Here is a 21,716-nt window from a genome sequence, read left to right on the forward strand (position 1 = left end):
GGGAGGGAGAGCGAGGTAGATGGGGAGGGAGAGCGAGGTAGATGGGGAGAGAGGGAGAGCGAGGTAGATGGGGAGAGAGGGAGAGCGAGGTAGATGGGGAGAGAGGGAGAGCGAGGTAGATGGGGGAGAGGGAGAGCGAGGTAGATGGGGAGAGAGGGAGAGCGAGGTAGATGGGGAGGGAGAGCGAGGTAGATGGGGAGGGAGAGCGAGGTAGATGGGGGGGAGAGAGGGAGAGCGAGGTAGATGGGGGGGAGAGAGGGAGAGCGAGGTAGATGGGGAGGGAGAGCGAGGTAGATGGGGAGGGAGAGCGAGGTAGAGGTAGATGGGGAGAGCGAGGTAGATGGGGAGAGCGAGGCCGATGGGGAGAGATGGGAGAGCGAGGCCGATGGGGGGAGAGGGAGAGCGAGGCCGATGGGGGAGAGAGGGAGAGCGAGGCCGATGGGGGGAGAGGGAGAGCGAGGCCGATGGGGAGGAGAGCGAGAGCGAGAGCCGATGGCGAGGGAGAGGGAGAGCGAGGCCGATGGGGGGGAGAGGTAGATGGGGAGGGAGAGCGAGAGCCGATGGGGAGAGAGAGGGAGAGCGAGGCCGATGGGGAGAGAGAGGGAGAGCGAGGCAGATGGGGAGAGAGAGGGAGAGCGAGGTAGATGGGGAGAGAGAGGGAGAGCGAGGTAGATGGGGAGAGAGAGGGAGAGCGAGGTAGATGGGGAGAGAGAGGGAGAGCGAGGTAGATGGGGAGAGAGAGCAAGGTAGAGAGAGAGCAAGGTAGAGGGAGAGCAAGGTAGAGGGAGAGCAAGGTAGAGGGAGAGCAAGGTAGAGGGAGAGCAAGGTAGATGGGGAGGAGAGGGAGAGCGAGGTAGATGGGGAGGAGAGGGAGAGCGAGGTAGATGGGGAGAGAGAGGGAGAGCGAGGTAGATGGGGAGAGAGAGCAAGGTAGAGGGAGAGCAAGGTAGAGGGAGAGCAAGGTAGATGGGGAGGAGAGGGAGAGCGAGGTAGTGGGGAGGAGAGGTAGATGGGGAGGAGAGGGAGAGCGAGGTAGATGGGGGAGGAGAGGGAGGTAGATGGGGAGAGAGCGGGAGAGCGAGGTAGATGGGAGAGCAAGGTAGAGGGAGAGCAAGGTAGATGGGGAGAGAGCGGGAGAGCGAGGTAGATGGGAGAGCAAGGTAGATGGAGAGGGAGGTAGATGGGGAGAGAGCGGGGAGCGAGGTAGATGGGAGAGCGAGGTAGAGGGAGAGCAAGGTAGATGGGGAGGAGAGCGAGGTAGATGGGGAGGAGAGGGAGAGCGAGGTAGATGGGGAGGAGAGGGAGAGCAAGGTAGATGGGGAGGAGAGCGAGGTAGATGGGGAGGAGAGGGAGAGCGAGGTAGATGGGGAGGGAGAGCGAGGTAGATGGGGGGAGGGAGAGCGAGGTAGATGGGGGTGAGCGAGGTAGATGGGGTGAGCGAGGGGGAGCGAGGTAGATGGGGGGAGGGAGAGCGTAGAGGTAGATGGGGAGGGAGAGCGAGGTAGATGGGGAGGGAGAGCGAGGTAGATGGGGGGGTGAGCGAGGTAGATGGGGTGAGCGAGGGGGAGCGAGGTAGATGGGGAGGGAGAGCGAGGTAGATGGGGAGGGAGAGCGAGGTAGATGGGGGTGAGCGAGGTAGATGGGGTGAGCGAGGTAGATGGGGTGAGCGAGGGGAGCGAGGTAGATGGGGAGGGAGAGCGAGGTACATGGGGGGGAGGGAGAGCGAGGTACATGGGGAGGGAGAGGTAGAGCGAGGTAGATGGGGAGGAGAGGGAGAGCGAGGTAGATGGGGAGGAGAGGAGAGCGAGGTAGATGGGGAGAGAGCGGGAGAGCGAGGTAGATGGGAGAGCGAGGTAGAGGGAGAGCAAGGTAGATGGGGAGGAGAGCGAGGTAGATGGGGGAGAGAGGGAGAGCGAGGTAGATGGGGAGAGAGAGGGAGAGCGAGGTAGATGGGGAGAGAGAGGGAGAGCGAGGTAGATGGGGAGGAGAGGGAGAGCGAGGTAGATGGGGAGGAGAGGGAGAGCGAGGTAGATGGGGAGAGAGAGGGAGAGCGAGGTAGATGGGGAGGAGAGGGAGAGCGAGGTAGATGGGGAGGGAGAGCGAGGTAGTTGGGGAGGAGAGGGAGAGCGAGGTAGATGGGGAGGGATAGCGAGGTAGATGGGGGGGAGAGTGAGGTAGATGGGATAGATGGGGTGAGGGAGAGCGTGGTAGATGGGGAGGGAGAGCGAGGTAGATGGGGAGGGAGAGCGAGGTAGATGGGGGTGAGCGAGGTAGATGGGGTGAGCGAGGTAGATGGGGAGGGAGAGCGAGGTAGATGGGGAGGGAGAGCGAGGTAGATGGGGAGGGAGAGCGAGGTAGATGGGGAGGGAGAGCGAGGTAGATGGGGAGGGAGAGCGAGGTAGATGGGGAGGGAGAGCGAGGTAGATGGGGAGGGAGAGTGAGGTAGATGGGGAGGGAGAGCGAGGTACATGGAGAGGGAGAGCGAGGTACATGGGGAGGGAGAGCGAGGTACATGGGGAGGTACATGGGGAGAGAGAGGGAGAGCGAGGTAGATGGGGAGAGCGAGGTAGATGGGGGGGAGAGCCAGGTAGATGGGGAGAGGTAGGGGAGAGCGAGGTAGATGGGGGAGAGCGAGGTAGATGGGGAGAGGAGGTAGGTGGGGAGAGCGAGGTAGGATGGGGAGAGCGAGGTAGGTGGGGAGAGCGAGGTAGATGGGGAGAGCGAGGTAGGTCGGGAGAGCGAGGTAGATGGGGAGAGAGAGGGAGAGCGAGGTAGAGGAGGGAGATGGGGAGAGCGAGGGAGATGGGGAGAGAGAGGGAGAGCGAGGTAGATGGGGAGAGAGAGGGAGAGCGAGGTAGATGGGGAGAGAGAGGGAGAGCGAGGTAGATGGGGAGAGAGAGGGAGAGCGAGGTCGATGGGGAGAGAGGGAGAGCGAGGTCGATGGGGAGAGAGGGGAGCGAGAGATGGGGAGAGAGAGGTCGATGGGGAGAGCGAGGTCGATGGGGAGAGAGAGGGAGAGCGAGGTCGATGGGGAGAGAGAGAGAGGGAGAGCGAGGTCGATGGGGAGAGCGAGGTCGATGGGGAGAGCGAGGTCGATGGGGAGAGCGAGGTCGATGGGGAGAGCGAGGTCGATGGGGAGAGCGAGGTCGATGGGGAGAGCGAGGTCGATGGGGAGAGCGAGGTCGATGGGGAGAGCGAGGTCGATGGGGAGAGCGAGGTCGATGGGGAGTGCGAGGTAGATGGGGAGTGCGAGGTAGATGGAGGAGAGAGGGAGAGTGAGGTAGATGGGGAGAGGGAGAGCGAGGTAGATGGGGAGAGGGAGAGCAAGGTAGATGGGGGAGAGAGAGGGCGAACAAGGTAGATGGGGTAGAGAGAGGGTGAGCAAGGTAGATGGAGCGAGATATGTAGATGTGGGCTAATGTTGCTGACAACCAGCTCTATCCACCTGCTCTATCGCTCGCATGTTGATTTTGTCCACCCACACCAGACGCGATCAGGACCACAAGTTGAAATATCAAAACGAACTCTGAACCAACTATATTAATTTGGGGACAGGTCGAAAAGAATGAAACATTTATGGTAATTTAGCTAGCTAGCTTGCTGTTGCTAGCTAATTTGTCCTGGGATATAAACATTGGGTTATTTTAACTGAAATGCACAATAAACCGAGTTTGTTTCTAGTAATCTCTCTTCCTTCAGGCTTCTTCTTCTTCTTTGGACATATTTATTTATATATGTATTTATTTAACTTGTTGGCAACCAACTTTAAGGTGCATTATCACCACTGACTGGAGTGTGGACCTCAGTTCATCTTTCAATCACCCACGTGGGTATATGCACCTAAAGACCAATGAGGAGATGGATCAGGCGGGACTTGCAGCGCGTCAAGCTTCACAAATAGAAGGCTATTTTAGCGCACGGCTACGCAGACGATAGTTGGCGCGAGCAGCGCGCGCGCAATGATTGAATAACATGTATGTGTACATTTCTTTTGCAACGCACGCAACGCGAGTGGTGTGGTCTGCATGTTAGACAGATCTTCAGCCTCTCATCCCCCAGACAGACTCCTCGTCATCCCTCTCTCCCTCCAGCTGATGAATACACCCGACATCTGCAATTTGCTAATATTGACCGACAGCAAAAGGGCCGAGCATTAAATGGAGCTCTTTCTAATGCGTTAACTTGTTTGTCCTCTTTTACTTCATTAAGTAGGGAAAAAATAATTACACTTTTTACGGAAACAAACACAGGACCAAGTTTTATTTGATTTATTTATTTGTTCCTTTCCTTTGATGCTGTTGGTTTACTGATTTTGCGTGGTTGCCGTGGTTGCCCAATTTGGCGGTTCGGTGTCTTAACTGACTGAAGTGGGCAAATGCTCACCTTCGATGTCCACTGGCAAGCTGGAGAAGTGTGCTCTTCACGGATGAATCCCGGTTTCAATTGTACCGGACAGATGGCAGACAGAGTATATGGCGTCGTGTGGGTGAGTGGTTTGCTGATGTCAACGTTGTGAACAGAGTGCCCCATGGTGGGGTTATGGTATGGGCAGGCATAAGCTACACAATGGCATTTTATCGATGGCCATTTGAATTCACAGAGATGCGTGACGAGATCCTGAGGCCCATTTTCATGCCATTCATCGGATGCCATAACCTCATGTTTCAGCATGACAAGGATCTGTCGCAAGGATCTGTGCACGAATCCTGGAATCTGAAAATGTCCCTGTTTCTTCCATGGCCTGCGTACTCACCAGACATGTCACCCGTTGAGCATGTTTTGGATGCTCTAGATCGACGTGTACGACAGCGTGTTCCAGTTCCCACCAATATCCAGTTACTTCGCACAGCCATTGAAGAGTGGCACAACATTCCACAGACCACAGTCAACAGCCTGATCTATGTGAAGGAGATGGGTCACACTGCATGAGGCAAATGGTGGCCAAACCAGATATTGACTGGTATTCTGATCCATACCCCAACTTTTTCTTAAGGTACTGTATCTGTGACAAACAGATGCATATCTGTATTCCCAGTCATGTGAAATCCATAGGTTAGGCCCTAATGAATTCATTTCAATTTCAATTACTGTTTTGAACCGTAACTCAGTAAAATCATTGAAGTTGTTGCGTTTTATATTTTTGTTCAGCGTAGTTATTGTGTGTGGCTCACGACTAATGTAGACGGGCTCATAAATAAGCTATTCAACCATATAAGAATATCTGCATGTTATTAGTATCCCACAGTGTTGCAAAATTCCATTAACTTATCCAGAAATAACTGAAGAACCAGGATTTCTGGAAAACCTGGGAATTATGAGAAAGGTACCGGAATTTGCAGCCCTAGTATGTCATACTGTGTGTGTGTGTGTGTTACGGTGGTGTGTTTGTGCCTGATTTAGTTTTACCTAAAGGAGAGGTGATGTTACAAGGTCACCCCTACACTATGTCTCACTGATCGTTATTAAAATAACATTAATCAAACCACTATGAAACATTCGAGACCTGTCAGAGCTCGTGCAGGGTGGAGTCCATAGTGCCAACTCTTACCTCCCGCTCTGTCTTTCCATCACTCACTCTTTCTTTCTCTCCTATGTCTCCTTTCCTTCTCATCCTCCTCATGTCTCTCTTTCTATTGTCTCTCTCTCTTTTTTCTCTCTCTCTCTTTTCCTCTCTCTCTCTCTCTTTTCCTCTCTCTCTCTCTCTCTCTCTCTCTCTCTCCTCTAGTTTGCCTCCTGTGCATGTAGAACCAGCCACTTCCATCTCGGCTTCCCTGTGTTACACCAACATTACTATCTGCGCTGCCTCAAATACAAATTGGATGAACAGCCCCTGACACTTTTTCAATATTATTACATTAAACCAAGTGGATTTTGATTGATAACCTAATATTGGGCTAATGCAAAACATAAATCATGGCAAGTATATTAATTATTTAATATTGCAGGCCTAATTCAGAAATCGATGCGGCCGTGTTGAAGGCAGAGAGATGGAGGGAGACGGGGATGGATGGATGGAGTGGTGAGGGAAGGAGAAGGAAAAAGCCCAGGAGTCCCTACAGACCTGATGAGAGAGAGAGAGAATATGATGTTTAGAAAAAGAGATGGAGAGTGTTAAAGGGCCCTGTGTGAGTCCTCCTCTCTCTGTGTACTGCTTGTTCTGTATTCATTTGCCAATAACATGATCCTCCTGTCTTGTGTTTCCCTCTGGCCTAGAGGCCTCTAATGGAATGAGCTGTCCCTTCGGTCCTGGGATGGGGGGTTATTGATGAAGTCATGACAGCACTAGCCATTGAGAGGGAGAGGGGGAGGGAGAGAAAGACTATGCCTCGAGATACAGTAGATAGACAGAGAGAGGGACAGATATGGAGGGGGAAAGAGCGAGGAGAGAGTAGGAAGACAATGAGAGTGTGGGAGCATAATTTAACTGCGGCCCCAGCTCTTGCTCCATGTAAAATTGTTTCCCGTTAATTGCGCTTCATTAGGGGATTACAGCACACAGTCACCTTGGTAACAAATGTCTGCCTTTTTCTTTCCTCCCAGGCAGCTCATGTATAATAAATGCGGGCAGTGTGTTACGGTCAATGTAATGTAATAAAAACTAGATGACGGTTTTCTTAAGTGTTGACATACAGGCTCTGCCTGTGACTGGTGCAGGAATGAACAACTCGACTGAATTGTCTTTTTGTTGTGGAGGAGATGAGAAATCGCAGATTAGCTTTGTGCCACTTGGGGGGGTGGTATCGGGGTACCATCGTGATAAATAGGAGATAGGTGGTTAGGGACATGGGGGGGGCAACAGGGTGGCAGAGAGAGAGGAGAGATTTGATTGAGTTTCCCTGCCAAGACAGCTAGTGGTAATTTTAGAAATGGTGTAGATTTACACTGTGATGCTGCTGGCTACATTAGGAGCTGAAGTCTGTCGATAAGCCTCTCTGTCTCTCTCTCTCTCTCTCTCTCTCTCTCTCCCCCCCTGTCTTTCGCTCTCTTTCTCTCTCTCTCACACGTGCACACACTCGCATGAGCACGCACGCACACAAACCGAAAGGCCTGCCATGGCCAGCGTATGGGTTGTCAGCAGAGAGGGGGGCAGTGCGGGGGAGGAGAGGGAGGGGGGAACTGTTTGCTTTCTCTTGATCTTTTGATTTCCTCTGCTACAATTTTGAAATGTGCCAAAAATGTATCTATTATTTACTGCCAATTTGCTCTTTTAAATCGACTGTTTCCCCCCCCCCTCTCTCCATTCGGTGGATGCCTCTTCACTGATAATAATAATAATAATAATGCATACATTTTTATTAATTATTCCTCGGTAATAAGCACACCGTTTTCCCTTCTGTAGCGATAGGGTTATTAGCATGGCAAAGTTCAGGAAATGTCAGGGCAACACACACTCACTCACTCTGTCTGTCTCTGTCTCTGTGTGTGTGTGTTGGTCGATGACTTTCTGGGAGACACAAAAGGGGGAGGCTCCATACATACTGACTCACTCACTCACTCGCAGGACCAATTTTGGTCATGTTGCATCCCAATGGCACCCTTATCCCTTTATAGTGCGCTACTTTTGACGTGCATTTTAAAGGGTGTATGGTGCCATTTGGGACACTGACTGTAATATTGATAGAGAACTGAGAGCGGCATAGGGGGAATTAGATCAAAGATTGTCTATTATATTGACAAGATATTTGAGTGACCACACAACAATGGAAACACATGTTCTCATAGATGGAAGTCAGGCAGGAGGAGGCATAGAGATAGACAGGCCATAGAGGTAGATAGAGCACTCATCTTTGTATCTGTGCCATTATAGTGTCTTTGACAGCATGGGCTGTGCGACTGAGGATTTGTCCATTTTAAAGTAGTAAATGTTCTTCTTCATTGGCTGATTGCTCCCATCTCATAGGAATACCCACCCAGTTGACTACTTTTAAAATGGTGGAAGCCCTGAATTTCAATGTCCATGCTATACGGGTTATATCCATGATGAGTCCTCTATCTATCTCTATGACAACGGGCACAACTCCAATATAAAGTTGTTATTGGGTATGTTGCCGAAATACCACTTATATCAGTGCATTCCTAACAACCTAACCATTATGGAACTTCTATTCGATCAAATAAGCCTCACGTAGAAAAATAGTGCTTATTTGTTTCGATGACCTAATTCGACACTGTCGTTGACCTCCATACAAAAATCCCGTGCTTCGTGGACAGATTTTTGGCGGAGTAAAACCTCTCGCTTCGTCTCTTCCTCTCTGACTGGATGTAGGGTGTTTGCTAACTTGTGCTTGCCCTTGTTCACTTGCAGTTGTATTTTCTTACTCACACGGATTTCGCTGATAGCCACTTTATTGAGGAAAGTTGACTTGTTATGACTATGATATGTGGTTGTCTTACACAGCTACCTTAAGTCGAATGCACTGACTGTAAGTCGCTCTGGATAAGAGCCTTTGCTCAATGGCCAGAATATAGCCTGTAAATGTTCAAACAGATGAGATCAGGGGAAAGTGACAATTTCATGGAAAGTTACCTGTAACCAGCTGAGTATCATGTCTTATACAGCAATTACTATACCTTCAGAATACACGCGCGCACACACACACACAGAGTATTATCTTTATCCTAATGGTATCACATTTTGGTTGCCCAGAGCGATTGTTTGTTCCCTGTGTGTGTGTGTGTTCCCTCTCTAACACTCTGTATTGAAATGATAGCACAGTCTCTGACAGAGAAAGACAGGCCTCCTTTGAAATGCTTCTCCCTTTAAAACACCAAATGAACAACACCCCTTGATAAACAGCAATTATGAACATTACACCGGTGATGGAAAGAGGGGGTTGAGGGGTGGGTGGGGGGGTTAGGAGTGGGGTGCGCGTGTGTGTCTCTCGCTCTGTGTGTGTGTCTGTGCACGTGCGTGCGCATGCCTGTTGTAGCTTTTGTGTGATCCCTTTTTTATATTTAAAGAGTCGTAGCCCACACTTTATTTAACGAGGAGGAAATGTGTTCTTGTGTTGCAGGGACAGCACCTGCATCAAAGCAGCATTAGAACATCTGGTAAGTTCTAATTCCTGCTCCCTCACTATCCCCCTCGCTGTTCACAGCCATCTTTGATATCTGCATCCCAAATGAACATGCATCGGAATGGGCTTTGAATACCTCGAGCTGACAGAGAGAGAGAGGGATGTAGTCAGGTAGGGGGGGTCACTCCCCCAGGACCTCTGGTTGTCCCCCCCCCACCCTTCTCTGTTTTTTTTTCGGTCTCCCTTGGTCTTTTTGTTATGTTTTAAATTACTCTTTGATGTGGGGTTGAAATGTGTGTGGGAGGGGAGAGAGACTGACATTTTTTTGCCCTCTTGACGTTGGTGATGACTTGATGAGGCACATTTAACTCGGTCTCCCCTCTCACTCTCACACACACACACACATACTCCAATGTACCTTTCTACACATTTCATCAGTGATCTCATTGAATGTCTCTGCGTTTTACATATTTTGGCAGTACTTCCTTGGTACCTATCATTTTCTCTCTTCCCCTCGCTCTCTCTACTTTCTCTCTTTTCTCTGTTTTCTCTTTCTCTCTCTCTCTCTCATATGAAGTATATACACGGGGCCGCTCCGGTGCGTCAGTCGGGCCCCCTGAAAAAGACCCCTGGGACGGTTCTGAAAATTTTATGACCAACATCTCTGGGATTCTTCTGTTCTCTCTCTATTACCGGGGTCAGAGTGCCATGCAACAAAGTGAAAAGGTTTTCCTCTCTTTTTTGGGTGGGAACGAACATCAGATTCCAGGTGCCTTTTTTTTCTCCATTTTCCTGATGATGGTGGGATGAATAATAGAAATAGGTCAAGGGGGGTGATGGCACTCTGGATGTAAAGCCAGTCAGAGTCAACTCCCTTATCCTAGAGTAGCCGTGCTCCCTGCATACTAAACCACCTGAACTCCCTGCATACTAAACCACGCATTTAAGGCACCATCCTACGCAAATTACCCACAATATGAAACGTAAATGTTTTTTTTTCTCAACGACCCCCAGCATCACAAAAGCAGATGACCCCAAAGCTAGATTCTAGGATTTACAGATGATCTAGGGAAGCAAACAAACTTTAGCGGCATTGCTAATCATATTCAAGTGCCCCCAAATTCAGCCATGCAAATTTACATATTCCCTAATTCTTTGTGTTTAAATTTTTTTTTTTTTAATGGTTTTGTGATAGTACAGTGACGAGGAGACAGGAAAGGTAGAATAATTAGTCAGAGGTGATTCGAACTGGTTAGCCTAGGCTTGGAGTACACAGGCCACATCCCTAATTCTGTTGGTTGGTTCATGGTGCATGTCTGGGTGTGTACAGTTTGTGTATGGTCTGTGTACTTATTGTGGTGTTGTGTCAGACACTCAGCCCTTACGTCTGTCCTTATGGTGCTCCCAACCAGTTGAGGACACTAGCTCGAGAGAGAAGAAAGGAGGGAGAGATACATTGAGAGAGGGAGGGAGAGGGAGGGTGAGACGGTGAGGGAGGGAGAGAGAGATGGTGAGGGAGAGAGAGATGAAGAAAAGAGGAAGCGAGAGAGATGGATAGACGGTGAGGGAGAGATGGAGAAAGATAACAGTTGGCAACACCATGTAACATAGACTGGAGAGGGTGGTGGACTAAACTCCAAGAAGATTTTATTGACTTCATCGGTAATATCCTCTGTTTTCCTTCACCTGCCTCTACACCTTACCTTCTGCAGTGAGAAGTTATGAGTCCCGCTCCTCTGACTGAACGGGAAAATCAGCAGAGAGGAGGACGAGCAGGTGTGGGGGGTCATTGATTTACTACTCTATAAAAGGACTGTGTGAATTATTCAAAAGAAGATTACATGCATAAACAGTAGGAATCAATATGGTCGTTCACCAAATGGCACCCTGTTCACTTTATAGTGCACTGCTTTTGACCAGGGATTCCCTATGAGCCCTAGTCAAAAGCAGTGTTAAGTAGGGCACTATATAGGGAATTAGGGTCAATTTGGGATGCAGCGTCTGTGTAGGCACTTTCGCATTTAGGTAAACAGAAGGTAGCTAGCTATATCTTCCTAATGTAAAGACCAGGCTGTCTCTGGTTGGTTTGGCTGGACAGAACTCCGCTATATGGCTGATGGATTGGGCTGCATAGACCTCACAGATCTCTGTGTTTTCAAGAGGCAACGCTATGTCATACAAACACATGCACGCGCACACACACACACACACACACACACACACACACACGATTAGCACCAACTGTATCTTATCTTTTTTTTCTAGACCACCAGAGTGGTTTGCCCGTATGACGGCATTACTTTGAAGAGCTCTAACGGCTTATTGACCACAATGGGACCACAGTAGGATCACAATAAGAGCACAGTGGGACGTCAGGCCTCTGGTAATCAGACCTGTAGAGTCCAGCCCCAGATGCTGGAGGATAATCTGTCTTTGGGGGGGGCTCTCAGCAGTTGGTCAGTCAGACTCCCTCTTGACCCTGACCCAGAGGTCAGAGGCCATGGTGAGCTGGACCTCACCCCCAAGAGGGCAGGGAAGGAGACAGCCACGGCCTGGCTGTGTGTGTTTGGGTGTGGGGTGTCTGTGCGTGCCTGCGTGCGTGCGCACAGCCGCACACACGTGTTTTTGGAGTTACCCATAAAAAAGGTTTTCTCCACAGTATCGTATGTGGTGTGTGTGTGAACAAACTCCAGCAATACTACAGTGTTTGTGTTTTAGTTGACCTTTTAATGCCAGAGCCTGATTTTTAAGACACTAATCATCACTGCTTGTATGTGCAACTGTATTTCAGTTCCATTTCCTGCTGGATATTTGAAATATATGTGAATATTGAATATGTGTGTGGCTTATTTATGGTGGGTGTTTATGTACATGGGCAGATTGTGCTCCAGTCGTCAGGAAAGCCGGGGTGTGTGGAAGTATCTGATTACGATTCGGGACAGATGACAGTAAATAAAATCCTGTCCCCCTGGTGAGGGGGTGGGGGTTTGGTGTTATAGCACCCTTTGGCACCCCCCTCTAAATGTACCCCCATAAACAACAATTTATCCTCCCCTCAAGATGTATCACTGTTAAGAGAAGAGCAGATGGTCATGTCCAAAATGATTGGCACCCTCCATAAAGATGACCAAAAAGACTGTATAAAATAAATCACACAAATACTTAGCTATATTGTACGCAAAAACAAAATGGGAACATTATATTATTTTATACAAATACAATTGCTGAGAGAAAGAGATTTTGTTTAACAAGTGATAAAACTAATTCTCTGAAGGATATGGGTCAAATGATAGCAGATACCCATAGACTTCCAGTCACTGCAAGCAGAGATAAAAAATGCTATCCACGAGTTCATCTGACTCTGGGGAAGTAGATAAAGGGCCTCTTTGCCCTTTGAACTCTTGTTTCCTCAGCTCTTTGTTGTCTTCTGGGCTCTGTGTGGAGGTTCAACTCTGAACCAACTCAGGCCCTACGAGAGGCTATAGATGATGCACCCAAGTACACCAAACCAACCACCAGGATCCACAGTCTTCTTCCAAACACTGCCAGAAACACATCCAGATCTAGCTGGGGCAAGAGGACCACTATAGGAAGCCGTATCTTGAATGCGTGTGGTACTTGTTCCCTTTCTTTAGAGCAGGGATGGGCAACTCCAGTCCTCTGGGGCCTGGTTTGTGTCACTCTTTTTCCCCAGGCCCAGCTAACACACCTGACTCCAATAATTAACTAATCATGATCTTCAGTTTAGAATGCAATTAGTTTAATCAGCTGGGCTTGCTAGGGATGGGGAAAAAGTGTGAGACCACTCCGGCCCCCGAGGACTGGAGTTGCCCATCCCGGCTTTAGAGTGAATCAGAAGAGACTCTCCGTGATGAAAGAAGAGATGAATGTACGTCTGCTTTATCCCCAACAGTCATCAGTTTTTTTTAATGTGTTAAGTGACAGGAAGTTGTATGCGGAGTGGTACCGTGCTTCTACACCTGCATTGCTTGCTGTTTGGGGTTTTAGGCTGGGTTTCTGTACAGCACTTTGAGATATCAGCTGATGTACGAAGGGCTATATAAATAAATTTGATTTGATTTAATAAGTGGCGACACGCATGCATGCATTCACGTTTTCCCTCTGTTATAGGGACTTTTCCCACTCCAGTCAAAGGACTTTTTCCCTCATTTACAAGGACTTTCACCCTCTGGTCTAAGGACTTTCGCCCTCTGGTCTAAGGACTTTCGCCCTCTGGTCTAATGAAATCCCAAAGCCCAGGGCAATGAAGGGGACAAATTTTCTATCTTCTGTTATTTTTTGGCCTATAACCCCTCACTAGTATTGCATCTATCTAAGTTCAGAATTAAAGCTGCAATATGTAACTTTATGGACAACCCGACCCGATTCACATAGACATCTGAGTTATAGATATGTCATTCTCATGGAAAGTCTAAAAAGCGGTAGATCTGTTCTATGTGCGCTATGTCTATACTTCCCGTTCTTAAGTTTTATTTTTGCATCTTTTACTTGTGGTTTTGTACACCAGCTTCAAACAGATGAAAATACAATATTTTTGGTTATTGAAAAGATATTTCACAGCGGTTTAGATGGTATAATGATTCTCGACACTATACTTGCTTGTCTTGTCACATAAAGTAACATTTTGTTTGTACCCACTGGTTTTGTTTATCAATACACACCACTCCGCCCAAATCAGAATTAATTTCCAGTTTTGAATATTAAGACAAAATATATTACTGTGCACCTTGATTCCTTTGCGATGAAGAGATGCTCAGTGTTTGACAGAGCCGTGCTTTGTTACGCCACCAGTCGCAGCCGGTGCAATAATTAGGTTCGCAATTAGTGCTGTGGTATGGGGTTTGTCTTATTTGTTTGGTTTAGTTTGTGGTGGTGTTATTTTGTCTGAATGAATGTGATCAGTAGGAATGAGGAGAGAAGAGTGCCAACGTTAATTGCTCCCAGTGCTCTGCCTTAGTTTCTGTTTTTACACGTGTGGGTGTACGCGTGTTCGCAAGCGCACACGCCACCATCCAAATCCCCCCCCACACACACACACACACAGAGGCTTGAGTCCCAGGTGACAGGCACACACAGCGTGGCTCTGTGTACTAGTCCTGGGAGAGAGCTGACTGGTGCTAATCAGCCCAGATGCACAGCTGCTTAAAGAGGAGAAGTGGATAAAAGCGTCAGATCAATCAATACATAAAACATCAGATTCATCAGGATTACTGCCTCAATCAGCACTTAGTTAGCTCAGTTTATTCACAGGCTGGGGAGAGGGTATTATGGATTTGGGGTCGGATTGGGTAAATGTTTCTGTATGTGTGTTTATGTTTGGGTGGGGTGTAGGATCAAATAATGTATGGTTTTAGGTAGAGTCCATAGTTAGTGTACAGTAGAACCGTGTTGTGCTGTGGACTTCATTCCAGGCTTGAGGAATCCCTCTTCTTGGGATGTTGTGTCATGGTCCCCTGGAGGTTTTTTCTAGTTCCTGTTTTTTTCCATGGACGTCTTGAGAAGCTGTGTCATGGTCCTCTGGAGGTTTTTGTCATCTGATGGGCCCCCGCACACTCGCACCCTAGTTTCATTACACATCACCCCTTGTTACTGTTGCCAAGCCCATCAAGGCGCTGATTGGTGAACCACTGATCCATTCACAGCTCTTTGTCAGTTGGCAATGTTAGGGACACCCACACACAAACAGTGCTTTTAACATAGTGTCTTCGGAAAGTATTCAGACCCCTTGAATTTTCCCACATTTTTGTTAGGTTACAGCCTTATTCAAAAATACATTCAATTGTTTGTTTATTCTCATCAATCCATACACAATACCCTATAATGACAAAGCAAAAACAGTTTTTTAGAAATGTTTAAATATCACATTTACGTAGGTTTTTAACATTTTTATTTCACCTTTATTTAACCAGGTAGGCCAGTTGAGAACAAGTTGTCATTTACAACTGCGACCTGGACAAGGTAAAGCAAAGCAGTGTGACAATAAACAACAACACAGAGTTACACGTGGGATAAACAAAAGTACAGTCAATAACACAATCTAAAAATCTATATACAATGTGTGCAAATGGAGTAAGGAGGTAAGGCAATAAATAGGCCATAGTAGCGAAGTAATTACAATTTAGCAAATTAACACTGGAGTGATAGATGTGCAGATGATGATGTGCAAGTAGAAGTACTGGTGTGCAAAAGAGCAACAAAAAAAAGTAAATAAAAACCATATGGGGATGATGTAGGTAGTTGGATGGGCTATTTACAGATGGGCTATTTACAGGAGCTTTACCTAGCAAAGACTTATAGATGACCTGGAGCCAGTGGGTCTGGCGACAAATATGTAGCGATGGCCAGCCGATGAGAGCATACAGGTCGGATGGCACTGTGATAGACCGCTATTTTGTAAATGACATCGCCGAAGTCGGGGATCGGTAGGATATTCAGTTTTACGAGGGTATGTTTGGCAGTGTGAGTGAAGGAGGCGTTGTTGCGAAATAGGAAACCAATTCTAGATTTCATTTTGGATTGGAGATGCTTAATATGAGTCTGGAAGGAGAGTTTACAGTCTAGCCAGACACCTAGGTATTTGTAGTTATCCACATAGTCAGAACCGTCCAGAGTGGTGATGCTAGTCGGGTGGGCAGGAGCGAGCAGCAGGTTGAAGAGCATGCATTTAGTTTTACTAGTGTTTAAGAGCTGTTGTAGGTCACAAAATGAGTTTTGTATGGCATTGAAGCTCGTTTTGGAGGTTTGTTAACACAGTGTCCAAAGAAGGGCCAGATGTATACAGAATTGTGTCGTCAGCGTAGAGGTGGATCAAGGAATCACCCACTGCAAGAGCGACATCATTGATATATACGGTGAAAAGAGTTGGCCCAAGAATTGCACCCTGTGGTACCCCCATAGAGACTGCCAGAGGTCCGGACAACAGGCCCTCCGATTTGACACACTGAACTCTGAGAAGTAGTTGGTGAACTAGGCGAGGCAGTCATTTGAGAAACCAAGGCTGTTGAGTCTCCCGATAAGAATACGGTGATTGACAGAGTCTAAAGCCTTGGCCAGTTCGATGAAGACTGCTGCACAGTACTGTCTTTTATTGATGGTGGTAATGATATCGTTTAGCACCTTGAGCGTGGCTGAGATGCACCCGTGACCAGCTCGGAAACCGGATTTCACAGCGGAGAAGGTACGGTGGGATTCAAAATGGTCAGTGATCTGTTTGTTAACTTGGCTTTCGAAGACTTTAGAAAGGCAGGGGCAGTATGGATATAGGTCTGTAACAGTTTGGGTCTAGAGGGCGATGAACGCGGCAGCTTTCAAGTCTTTAGGAATCTAAGAGGTTGAACAGACTATTGATAAGGGTTGCAACAAAGGCGGTGGATAATTTTAGAAAGAGAGCGTCCAGATTGTCTAGCCTAGCTGATTTGTACGGGTGCAGGTTTTGCAACTCTCTCAGAACATCTGCTATCTGGATTTGGGTGAGGAGGAGGTGGGGAGGCTTGGGCAAGTAGCTGCGGGGGGTGCGGAGCTGTTGGCCGGGGTTGGGGTAGCCTGCATGGCCAGCCGTAGAGAAATGCTTATTGAAATTCTCAATTATTGTGGATTTATCGGTGGTGACAGTGTTTCCTAGCCTTAGTGCAGTGGGAAGTTGGGCGGAGGTGGTCTTATTCTCCATGGACTATACAGTGTCCCAAAATGTTTTGGAGTTAGAGCTACAGGATGCAAATTTCTGTTTGAGAAAGCTAGCCTTTACTTTCGTAACTGACTGTGTGTATTGGTTCCTGACTTCCCTGAAAAGTTGCATATCGCGGGGACTATTCGATGCTAGTGCAGTATGCCACATGATGTTTTTGTGCTGGTCGAGGTCTGGAGTGAACCAAGGGAACCAAGGGCTGTATCTGTTCGTAGTTCTACATTTTTTGAAAGAGGCATGCTTATTTAATATGGTGAGGAAAGTACTTTTAATGAACAACCAGGCATCCTCTGCTGACGGGATGAGGTCAATATCCTACCAGGATACCCGGGCCAGGCCGAATAGAAAGGCCTGCTCGCAGAAGTGTTTTAGGGGTCGTTTGACAGTGATAAGGTGTGGTCGTTTGATCGCGGACCCATAACTGATGCAGGCAATGAGGCAGTGATCGCTGAGACCGTGAATTAATACAGCAAAGGCGTATTTGGAGGGCATGTTGGTCAGGATAATATCCATGAGGTTGCCCATGTTTATGGATTTAGGGTTGTACCTGGTGGGTTCCTTGATCATTTGTGTGAGATTGAGGGCATCTAGCTTAGATTGTAGGATGGCCGGGGTGTTAAGCATATCACAGTTGAGGTCACCTAACAGAACGAACTCTGAAGATGGATGGGGGCAATCAATTCACATATGGTGTCCAGGGCACAGCTGGGAGCTGAGGGGGGTCTATAAACAGGCGGCAAAAGTGAGATACTTATTTCTGGAGAGAGAATTTTTTAAAATTAGAAGCTCAAACTGTTTGGGCATAGACCTGGAATGTATGACAGGACTTTGCAGGCTATCTTAATAGTATTTATTAAGCCCTTCTTACATCACCTGATGTCACATAGTGCTGTACAGAAACCCAGCCTAAAATCTCAAACAGCAAGCAATGCAGGTGTAGAAGCACAGTGGCTAGGAAAACCTCCCTAGAAAGGCAAGAACCTAGGAAGAAACCTAGAGAGGAACCAGGCTATGAGGGGTGGCCAGTCCTCTTCTGGCTGTGCCTGCTGGAGATAATAACAGAACATGGCCAAGATGTTCAAATGTTCATAGATGACCAGCAGGGTCAAATAATAATAAACACAGTGGTTGTCGAGGGTGCAACAGGTCAGCACCTCAGGAGTAAATGTCAGTTGGCTTTTCATAGCCGATCATTCAGAGTATCTCTTCCGCTCCTTCTGTCTCTAGAGAGTTGAAAACAGCAGGTCTGGAACAGGTAGCACGTCCGGTGAACAGGTCAGGGTTCCATAGCCACAGGCAGAACAGTTGAAACTGGAGCAGCAGCACGGCCAGGTGAACTTGGGACAGCAAGGAGTCATCAGGCCAGGTAGTCCTGAGGCATGGTCCTAGTGCTCCGGTCCTCCAAGAGAGAGAAATACAGAGAGAATTAGAGAGAGAGAATTAGAGAGAGCATACTTATATTCACACAGGACACCGGATTAGACCGGAGAACGATTCCAGATGTAACAGACTGATCCTAGCCCCCCGACACATAAACTACTGCAGCATAAATACTGGAGGCTGAGACAGGAGGGGGCGGGAGACACTGTGGCCCCATCCAACGATACCCCCGGACAGGGCCAAACAGGCAGGATATAACCCCACCTACTTTTCCAAAACACAGCCCCCACACCACTAGAGGGATATCTTCAACCACCAACTTACCATTCTGCGACAAGGCCGAGTATAGCCCACAAAGATCTCCGCCACGGCACAACCCAATCTCTGCAGTAGATTGCAACTCTTCCCCCTTTGGCAGTTCTATCTTGATGGAAAATGTTGTAGTTGGGGATGGACATCTCTGCATTTTTGGTGGCCTTCCTAAGCCAAGATTCAGACATGGTAAGGACATCAGGGTTGGCGGAGTGTGCTAAAGTAGTGAGTAAAACAAACTTAGGGAGGAGGCTTCTGATGTTAACATGCATGAAGCCAAGGCTTTTACGGTTACAGAAGTCAACAAATGAGAGCACCTGGGGGGACACAGGGCCTGGGTTAGCCTCTACATCACCCAAGGAACAGAGGAGGAGTAGGATGAGGGTACGACTAAAGGCTTTCAAAACTGGTTGTCTAGTGCGTTGGGGACAGAGAATAAAAGGAGCAGATTTCTGGGAGGGTATGGTAGGGTGTGGGTACAGTGGAGGTAAACCTAGGCATTGAGTGACGATAAGAGAGGTTGCATCTCTGGAGGCACTAGTTATGCTAGGTGAGGTCACTGCATGTGTTGGAGATGGGACAAAAGAGGTGTCCGAGGCATGTTGAGTGGGACTAGGGGCTCCGCAGTAAAATAAAACAATGATAACTACCCTAAACAACCGTATACAAGGCATATTGACAGAGAGAGACAAAGCGAGGCATAAAGCAATCACAGGTGTTAATTGGGAGAGCTAGCTAAGACAACAACGGGTAAGACAACAACAGCTAATTAGCTAAGACGACAACAACAGGTAAAATGGCGATTAATGGGAAGAGAGGGTCAGTTAACTACACACAGGGCCTGAGTTTGAGGCTGGGGCTGACAGATAAACAAAATGGACTACCGTGATTAATGAACAGTCCAGCAGGCATCAGCTATGTTGCCAGGTGATCATAGGGTCCAGTGAACAGCAATAGATGAAACAGGGAAGCCATTAGGTAGTCGTTACTACGCTAGCAAGCGGGAGACACAGTGTTCATAAAGTTAGCAGGCCGGGGATAGCAGAAGGGTCTTCACCGATGTCCGGCAGAGGCCGGTTGAGGGCACATCGGACGGAATTATGTCAGCAGACCAGTCGTGATGGATTGGCGGGGCTCCGTGTCGAGGGGTCCAGGCCAATTGGCGTAAGAGGTATTGTAGCTGGAATAATTTTGTTTGCTAGCCGGGAGATGCGCCTGGCTCGAGGCTCACTGGTGCTAGCTTTGGGACAAGGGTGTTAGCCACTATAGCCACTCGGTAGCAGCTAGCTAGCAATTTTCGATGATCCAATGCAAAGGTCTGGAGCTTACTGCAGGAATCCGGTGATGTAGTGATTTCTAGTCGTGTTAGTGAAGATTCTGGGAGACATCAGCTGTGTAGCCGAGTGATCATAGGGTCCACTGAACAGGCCAGGAGATGGGCCTGGCTCGAAGCTAGCTTCGGGGCTGGGCCACTCAGTAGCAGCTAGCTAGCTGCGATGATCCGGAGTAATGGTCCAGAGCTTACGGCAGAAATCCGTATTCAGACTCTTTTCTCAGTACAGTATCAATCCGTGTTCAGTATTCAGACGCTTTACTCAGTACAGTGTTGAAGCACCTTTGGCAGCAATTACACCCTCTCGTCTTCTTTGTATGACGTTGCAAGCTTGGCACACTTGTATTTGTGAAGTTTCTCCCTTTCTTTGCTGCAGATCCTCTCAAGCTCTGTCAGGTTTGATAGGGAGTGTGGCTGCACAGTTATTTTCAGGTCTCTCCAGAGATGTTCGATCCAGTTCAAGTCAGGGCTCTGGCTGGGCCACTTAAGGACATTGAGACTTGTCCCGAAGCCACTCCTGTCTCGGCTGTGTGCTTCGGGTAGTTGTCCTGTTGGAAGATGAGTCTTTGTCCCAGTCTGAGGCCCTGAGCACTCTGGAGCAGGTTTTCATCAAGGATATCTCTGTACTTTGCTCCGTTCATCTTTGCCTCGATCCTGACTCGTCTCCGAGTCCCTGCCACTGAAAAACATCCCCACAGCATGATGCTGCCACCACCGTGCTTCACCGTAGGAATGGTGGCAGGTTTCCTTCAGACGTGACGCTTGGCATTCAGGCCAAAGAGTTTCTGACCAGAAAATCAGACCAGAAAATCTTGTTTCTCAGAGAGTCTCTATGTACCTTTTGTCAAACTCCAAGCGGGCTGTCATGTGGCTCTTTCTGAGGAGTGACTTCTATCTGGCCACTCTACCATAAAGTCTTGATTGGTGGAGTGCTGCAGAGATGGTTGTCCTTCTGGAAGGTTCTCCCATCTCAGAGGAATTCTAGAGCTCTGTCAGAGTGACCATCAGGTTCTTGGTCACCTCCCTGACCAAGGCCCTTCACCCCCGATTGCTCAGTTTGGCTGGGCGGCCAGCTCTTAGAAGAATCTTGCTGGTTCCAAACTATTTCCGTTTAAGAATGTTAAAGGCCACTGTGTTCTTGGGGACCTTCAATGCTGCAGACATTTTTTTTGTACCCTTCCTCAGATCTATGCCTCGTCACAATCCTGTCTCGGCGCTCTACAGACAATTCCTTCAACCTCACGGCTTGGTTTTTGCTCTGACATGCACTGTCAACTGGTGTGTGTGCCTTTTCAAGTCATGTCCAATCAAGCGAATTTACCACAGGTTGACTCCAATCAAGTTGTTGAAACATCTCAAGGATAATCAATGGAAACAGGTTTCACCTGAGCGCAATTTTGAGTCTCATAGCAAAGGGTCTGTATACTTACGTCAATAAGGTATTTCTTTTTTTTTCTTTTATTACATTTGCAAAAATGTCTAAACCTGTTTTTGCTTGGTCATATTAGTATTGTTTGTAGATTGCTAAGGATAATTATTATTATTATTTTTTCCATCTATTTTAGATTAAGGCTGTAACGTAGTCACAAAAATGTGAGAAAAGTCAAGGGGTCTGAATACTTTCCGAAGGCACAGTACATATTTGACACATTGATGTATATGATTACATTGACTGTTTATTTATACAGTCATTATTATTCAACATGTCCTCCCCGAGGATTTATGCTCACAACTCTTGCTTCACGGCATTCCAATCTTCCTGCTTCGCCTCCATGTCTGAATCAATGACTGATTTCACCTGTATTCCTACACTTTGTAATTTGTAAATCTCAGTTCTGTTGAAAACACACTCATGAAAAACTATGTATCATAGTGATTAAGGAGTAACATTAAAACAAAATAATATGCCCGCTAACATTAAACGACTATAAAAAAAACACTCAAATTGCTGAAATAAGTAAAGGAAGTC

General features: G+C 47.8%; 1 protein-coding gene across 1 annotated transcript in view; it reads left to right on the top strand.

Moving 5' to 3' along the window:
• rsrc1 (arginine/serine-rich coiled-coil 1) overlaps window positions 1–21,716 on the top strand; it is a 233,330-nt gene that overhangs the window by 57,016 nt on the left and 154,598 nt on the right. Inside the window, exon 5 of the mRNA XM_024444418.2 lies at window positions 9,015–9,051. Within this exon, the coding sequence (XP_024300186.2) occupies window positions 9,015–9,051 (37 nt within the window). The remainder of the gene's footprint in view (window positions 1–9,014; window positions 9,052–21,716) is intronic.

The sequence above is a fragment of the Oncorhynchus tshawytscha genome, linkage group LG14 (genome assembly GCF_018296145.1).
Source record: "Oncorhynchus tshawytscha isolate Ot180627B linkage group LG14, Otsh_v2.0, whole genome shotgun sequence".
In the NCBI taxonomy this organism is placed as follows: domain Eukaryota; kingdom Metazoa; phylum Chordata; class Actinopteri; order Salmoniformes; family Salmonidae; genus Oncorhynchus; species Oncorhynchus tshawytscha.